The sequence below is a fragment of the Mustela nivalis genome (genome assembly GCF_964662115.1).
Source record: "Mustela nivalis genome assembly, chromosome: 9".
In the NCBI taxonomy this organism is placed as follows: domain Eukaryota; kingdom Metazoa; phylum Chordata; class Mammalia; order Carnivora; family Mustelidae; genus Mustela; species Mustela nivalis.
The window spans coordinates 28350515-28358184 of NC_139028.1; the positions used below are offsets into that span (position 1 = coordinate 28350515).

General features: G+C 47.6%; 1 protein-coding gene across 1 annotated transcript; it reads right to left on the reverse strand.

The window, feature by feature from the left end:
- Window positions 1–513: 513 nt before the first annotated feature.
- On the reverse strand, window positions 514–1992 carry LOC309841329 (uncharacterized protein; the record flags this gene model as incomplete). The annotated part of the gene is made up of 3 exons (XM_082684205.1): window positions 514–692; window positions 1131–1268; window positions 1926–1992. 3 exons carry the CDS (start codon window positions 1990–1992, stop codon window positions 514–516), a joined length of 384 nt encoding a protein of 127 aa, XP_082540331.1.
- Between the last annotated feature and the right edge of the window lie 5678 nt (window positions 1993–7670).

Sequence of the window (7670 nt, forward strand, 5' to 3'; positions counted from 1 at the left end):
CAGGCTCTCTCCTCAGGCCCTCCCTGCTTCTGTGACCTCCTCAGGCCTAGAGCCTCATTGACCTGGTGGGGTTTAAGATCTGAGACATTTGAGAAATGATTCGGGGACTTTTGCCAGCACCCCTTCCTTGTTATCCGGCTCCCCACTGCCACAGAGGAGTTCCCAGGCACATGGTCTCTTTATTGGTTAGAGTTGCTGTCATCATCTATTCGGGGCCCTCAGGGGTCCCAGTGTAGACTCCCCCTTTTTCTCACCTCACCTAGACTTGGGGTTTGGCCTCCAGCCGAAAGAGCAGAACCAGACGACCAGGCTGGCTGGGGCTTCCTCGGGCCCGGACGGCGTTTCAAAGTCGCGTCACGTTCCTTTTTCACCCACAGCTCATTTCTCTTGAGCCTCTTGGCTCTCCTAAGAGCCAAACAGTGCGGGTGGCAGTTGAGAGCGACGGCATTTCCGGACATTGACGTTTGTTCAGGAAGGACGGGCAGGACGCCGCGGGGAGGAGATCGTCGCAAATCAGTTGAACAGGTCAGGCTGCACTGGAGCGGGGTTGAAGGGAATGCTATCCTTCACATTCAGGCTGTTGCAGTAACTTTCATTACAGCAGAAGAACACGTTTTTCTCCTTGCTGGTGATGCGGATATATTCCACACATCTTTTGGGGCAGCCCAGGATGGAATATTGATAGAAGTATTCTGTAGAGTGACAGGGAGGCCCAGGTGAGACTTGGAACGTGAGGGCATATGGGACTGTCCCCTGAGGCAGAGCCCGAGACTTGCAGCCCCTCCGTACCAGGGACCATCTCCTTTTGGGACAACTCACCCGGTCCCCAACACGCCCACGCCTTTACAGCAAAGGACCTGCCACAGCTGTACTGTCTTAGGGTTCGGTCACTGAGTATCAGGGATGGATGGGAATTTGGAGGTCAACCATAAAACCTGATCGTTGTATAGACGAAGACATTTGAACTCAGAGAAGGTGAGTAACATGTCCTAGACTATTGAGTGAGTTAAGACAGAGCTGGTGAGACTAGACAATTCTGACTCCAAATCTAGTGCACCCCCCCTATTTTTTGCCAAAACAATCATAAAATTTGCTCTCCCATCGCCCTCCTTCTCTTGCCCTCATCTTACCGCCAGTGAAATGTTGCGTATACACTTCTTTGGTCTGGCATGCAAAGTCAGGATATCTGGGTCGACAGGAACCAAAGTTCCTTCTGCAGTTATTGCCAATGAATTCATCGCAGGAAGTGCAAAGTTTCCCCGTAAGATCTGGACATAATTGAGAAGCGTAGGATGAGACCAAGGGATGCCAAGTCATGGGGGGCGGGCAGGGTTCATCACTGCAGATGTTGAGACTGAGGCCATGACCTCTGACTCTGAAGACTTCCCTCATCCAACCTCTGGGGACTCTCCTTGCAGAACCTGGGTTTATCAAGAAGACAGGTTCTAGGAGTTCCCACAGTTATCAGGAAGCCCTCTCTTTTCTTTCCAGGATCAGCCTATAGCTGTGGCTTCTGAGGGGGACACTGATATGGGCATTTCTTGCTAGTAGGGATGGGCTAGGTTGGCTGAGAGAGAAGAGCCAGAGCCCAGTGGGGGGATCTTCCTTCCGAAGTATTTATCAAGACTTGGGTCTTAGTGGAAAGAGAAGGTGATGTAGCTCTCTAGCTTGTCTATCTGTCGACCCCAGGAATTCGGCATCATCCCTTCCCCTCACACTGTTCCTAGAGTGGGAGTCTGGTGAAGCTCTTGGACAGCAGCTCTAGAAGGTCCCCAGGAAGAGTTTCCATGGGGTGGGGAGAAGGGAGTTTGCAGCAGCCAGAGAGTCTCAGGGCCCGGACCCCCTCAACACGGTCAGGACTTGCTAGGACATTTCTCCCTGAACCCATCGTCCTGCCCCTTCTTCCTGCCCACCATGGGACTCACCCTTTGTGGAAGACCAGCCCAGAACCAGGAGGACTCCTGGGAACAGGAGGAACGGGAGCCAGTCCATGGATGTTGGGGAATGGAAGGTGAGGCAGGCAATCAAGCTCCAGGAAGGGTTTGGCCATGGAGCACAAGCCAGGATGTGGGATGGAGAAGAAGCTTCCTACTCTGTGAGGTACGTCCTGGACTGTGGGAGAGGCAGGTCATTCACCTGGACCAGAGGCCCTGCCTCTGAGAGAGTGGGCGTTGTGCTTCCTCTCCCTGCTCCACGGCCAAGGCAGGGACTAGGCCAAGAAAATTGCACAAGCAAAGGGTGACCTTAACTCTCAAAGGAAGAAAGGATAGTGATCACCTCATCCCAACGGAGGCAAGGGGTCTCCGTGAGGCAGAGATGGGAGCCACCTTCAGATTCCTCAGTTTCTCTCTTAATTCAGCTTTCTATGTGTGATGCTACCCCCACTGAGGGGGTACTGCCCTCGCTGAGCCCTGGCATCGGGCTTTGCCCCACAAACATACAAGGGCACAGCACACTCCTGTGTTGTGCTGGATTCCTTGGTTCAGCCAAATCACACAACACGGTTCTAGGATCGATTACTTCAGAGTTTCGTGGTATAGTCTGCCTAGTAACCTAAAATCTATCTAGAGCAAGAATTGGTCACCATTGACTAGAAGAAGGAAGCAACAGTTTATGGAGGGGCAATTAGGTAAAGAATCAAGATCAATGGCGTTCTATAATGAGAAAAACATGTGCGTGAAGTTCTAGAGATGGGAAGCTACGTCACAGACCAGATGCTTTTCTCAGAACGCCTTTATCTGGTTTTGGTATCAAGGTAATTCCAGCTCCATTAAAGGAGTTTGGACAAATGAACTCTCCAATTTTCTGCTAGGCTTTTTCTGGAATTAGTAGTATACCTTCCTGAAAGTTTTCAGAGTTCACCATGGAATCCATCTGGGTTTTCCTTGTGAGGTTTTAAACTATGAAGCCACTATCTTTCATGAACAGAAGTCTATTTCTGATTTTTGGAGTGTCCTTTGGTAGTTGGAGTCCCTCAGGACCCTATTATCTGTCATAATAAGCATCATACGAGTTTGCCTTATTATAGTTTGCTTTGGTGATGACTTAAGATAATCCATTGGCTGTGTTTGCTACACAGAGAAGGTGCTTACAAAACTACAGTCATTTTTTAAAAAAAGATTTTACTTGTTTTTGTTTTGAGAGAGAGCACAAGGAGAGGGAGAGGCAGAAGGAGAGGGAGAAGCAGACTCCCCACTGAACAGGGAGCCTGACACGGGGCTCAATCCCAGGACCCTGAGGTGATAACCTGAGCTGAAGGCAGACGCTTAACTGAATCTCCCCCACCCCAGATGTCCCTATCGTCATTATTGTGATCTACTAAGAAAAGGAACCATCAAATACAAAAGAATTCTCTATTTTTAATTTCTTGAGGAATCTCCACACTGTTTTCCAAAGTGGCTGCACCAACTTGCATTCCCACCAACAGTGTAAGAGGGTTCCCCTTTCTCCACATCCTCTCCAACACATATTGTTTCCTGTCTTGTTAATTTTGGCCATTCTAACTGGTATAAGGTGGTGTCTCAATGTGGTTTTAACTTGAATCTCCCTGATGGCTAGTGATGATGAACATTTTTTCATTAGCTTCCCTATGACCCTGCAATTGCACTACTGGGTATTTATCCCAAAGATACAGATGTAGTGAAAAGAAGGGCCATCTGTACCCCAATGTTTATAGCAGCAATGGCCATGGTCGCCAAACTGTGGAAAGAACCAAGATGCCCTTCAACGGACGAATGGATAAGGAAGATATGGTCCATATACGCTATGGGGTATTATGCCTCCATCAGAAAGGATGAATACCCAACTTTTGTAGCAACATGGATGGGACTGGAAGAGATTATGCTGAGTGAAATAAGTCAAGCAGAGAGAGTCAATTATCATATGGTTTCACTATTTGTGGAGCATAACAAATAGCATGGAGGACAAGGGGAAATGGAGAGGAGAAGGGAGTTGAGGGAAATTGGAAGGGGAGGTGAATCATGAGAGACTATGGACTCTGAAGAACAATCTGAGGATTTTGAAGGGGTGGGGGGTGGGACGTTGGGGGAACCAGGTGGTGGGTATTGGAGAGGGCACGTATTGTGTGGAGCACTGGGTGTGGTGCAAAACAATGAATACTGTTACGCTGAAAAAAAATAAAAAAATTTAAAAAAAAGACAAAAATTCTCTAGATTAATTTTATACTATAGAATGGCAGGAATTCAAAAGATTCAAATACTAACACCCAAGAGGAATGAAAGCATCAGTATTGAACCCCATGGGCTTCTCATTGCTCCCCTCTGCTCTTCTCTGAACTAATATAATCTTTTAAGCAGCAAGCAATCATCTTTTCTAAGACTGGTGTCAGGTAAGTCCTTCCTGGCAGCTCAGGAGGCCGGCAGGTGACCGGCTCTGCCCTCTGGTGGCTGTAATAGGAGTTGCGGCTGAGACGCGGGTTTCCTGCGTTCCGGTGGGGCCCCTTCCAATAGTCCTGCCCTGCTCACAGAGCCCTTGGATGTGAGGAGCAGGCTAAGTCACACTGCGTGGGTCCCATGTGTCATCTGGTTCTGGAGGACAGAGATGATTCCTCAGTTAATTCTGATGGAGGGCTTGGAGGGAAAGCTCTTGAGACATTGGCCCTGGACTGTTTACTCTCCCTGAAGCATCTTTCCGCCCATTTCACGGGTTTGGAAATGGAAGCTAAGAAAGGTTAAGTGATTTGCGAAAGTCAGAGTGCTAGGGATCAGGGCTGTGACCACAGCTTGGGCCTGTCCCCAAACCCCTGCAGTTTTAATTTACTTATTTATTTTTTTTACATTTCAGCATTATAGAATTATAATTGACAAATAAAATTGGAAAATATTTAAAGTATACATCATGGTGGTTTGACATTTATATATTAAATATAAATATTGATATATATAGATAGATACAGATATTTACACACCACATTGTTAAAGGATTTCCCCATCCCCCGTCTAGATAATTAATTTATCCATCGTCTCACGTATTTATCTTTTTGGCGGGGGCAGAGGAGGAATGTGAGAATGTTTAAGTCCTACTTACTGTTTGGAAACTTTCAATTATACAGCACAATGTTGTCAACCATAGGCTCCCTGGTTTACACTAGATTTTCACACCTAATTCATCTTATAGTTGAAAATTTGTACCTTTTTACCAATCTGTGTCTCTTTCTCCCTGCACCTGGCAACCACTTTTCCACCCTCTGTTTCTATAAATTAGATTTTTTTTTTTTAACTCCACGTATAAGTGGTACCATGAAGTGTCTGTCTGGCTTATTTCACTCAGCATAATGCCCTCAATTTCCATTCTTGCAGCTTTTTTTTTTTCTTTTTTTAAAGAGAGAGAGAGAGGGGGCAGGGGGGAGGGGGAGAGAGAACATCTCCAGCAGACTCCCCGCTGAACATAGAGCCTGATGAGGGATTTGGTTTCATGATCCTGAGGTCATGAGCTGAGCCAAAACCAAGAGTCGGACATTAGACTGACTGAAACTCCCAGGTTCCCCAGCATCCATGCAGCTTTTATTTTTTTTAAAGATTTATTTATTAGAGAGAGCAGGAGAGGGGCAAAGGGACAGAGAGAGAAACCTTTAGCAGACTCCCCGCTGAGTGCAGAGTCAGTCCCAGGAGATCACAACCAGAGCCGACATGAAGAGTCCAATGCTGAACCACCCAGGCACCCCTGACCACACAGCTTTTAATCACTATGCCAGATAACGTGTGTATGGTGATGGGCCAGTTTCTCCGACACAGCAGGGCTCATCTCAGCATTTTTCCTATTTGCTCTACATCAGAAGCATCTGCTGTCTGAGTAGAGGTCAGTTGGTTGAATGTTGAAATACTTTGGAGCACTGAACTCTGCCAGGAAAGCCAGAGGGGCTGGTCCGTGTGTAGGAGATCAGGGAAGTGCACCTCGTTATCAAGGTGAGGACACAGGATCAGCCTGCTTCAGTTCCTGGAAGGAGAGGTGGCGGGGGGGGGGGTGGCAGGGAGGGCATGTAGCCTATGGGGACAGAAGATCCTCTGGTGAGCCAGGCATTCTGCATTTAAATCATTGATAAACCTCTTCATAGCGCTTTTGATCTCGGGCAAATTAGTACCTTGGCTAAGTTTCGGTTTCCTGAACGGTGAAGTGAAGATGCTAATAGTATCCACAACACAGGCTGGTTGGGATGACGGGATGAATTAATACACGGAAAGCTATGCAGGCAGCTGCGGGCGAGCAGCTCATGTTTCTAGTTGGCTTACAGTGGGTTGGGGACAGAGTAATGGGTGGCCCCAGGACGGAGACTGGTGTGAAATCTGGCACAACAAGCAGGCTCAGGCTGAACGGCTGCATGCGATGGTATCCTGAGGGGAGGACTGCACCGATGGGGTTGCAGCCCGGAGCAGAGCGCTTCTGGAAGTCTCCCACACCACTGTGCTAAGCACATTGCCTAGCTCAGGAGTCTGGGGATCAGGGATCATCCCTGTTTCCAGACAAGGAAGCTAAGACTCTTCAGACACAGAGGAGCTGAGATGTGAGGCACAGTCGATCTGCTTCTACTGCATGGGCTCTTACGGTTGTGGGTAAAGCCTTGTGAGGTGCTGAAGAGGTTCGGCACCCTGAAAGGAAGCCGGAAGGAAAACCCTCAAGAGGGGAGTGTGCGGACTTGTGGAGAAAGCCGAGCAGTGCGGGGACTCTGTCTTTGGAGTGACTTTTCAGGGATCCAAGTCTGGGGTTTTCTAACCATCTTTGTACTCAGGACTCAAGGCGTGTGTCAAAATACACCAGCCTGCAGAGAATCTGCGGGAGAGGAGCAGTGGGGCTCTTCTTTCCCAGCCCTTCACGGCTCCCTCTGGACCCCAGAACTCAGTGCCATCTCCCTAAACTGTTGCTGTGGCTAAGAAAGAAATCTGAAAAGCTGATTCATACCGAGGTGTCTTGTTTGTTTGTTAAGATTTTATTTAAGTAACCTCTACCTGCAATGTGGGTCTCGAACTCATAGCCCTGAGATCAAGAGTCACACATTCTACCCACTGAACCTGCCAGGCAACCCCTCCCCCACACCTCGGGGTGTTTTTGGCACAGGACCCCCCAGGGGTATTCCCATGCATTTAATACATAGTTAGTGAAGATCTCAACACTCCAGAATTCTGCGTTAGGGAACACACACGAAGGATGGTAACTTTTAGCCCAAAGAAGTGACTGCGGGCTATGGGCCTGGCCCTGGGTTATCTGGGCCCAACCATGAAATAGTCATGATAATAATAATGATAAAATAGTGACCACGGCCTGGAAAGGCATTGTGTGTCAGGCACTGTGCTCAATTTTGTATGTATTACCTCATTTGAGTGTCATAAGAATTTCATTATTATTATCTTTTCAGGTGAGGAACTGAGGCCCAGAGGTGTTACTATCTCAGGCAGGTGTCATTTCTTTTCTTTTTTTTTTTTTTTAACTTTTAATTTTTTTAAAATTTAAACTCAAGTGACCAACTGATATTACATCATTAGTTTCAGGTGTAGTGTTCAATAACTATCAGTGTCATTTCTAGTCAGTGGCAGAGGTGGGATTCATACCCAAGTCTTCTAAATTCCAGGCACGAACCTTTAATCACTTTGAATGGGGCGAGGGCCATTTCAAGGGTTAGCGAAGGCTGAGTTGGAGGTGGGCCCTTTAGGAAAAGG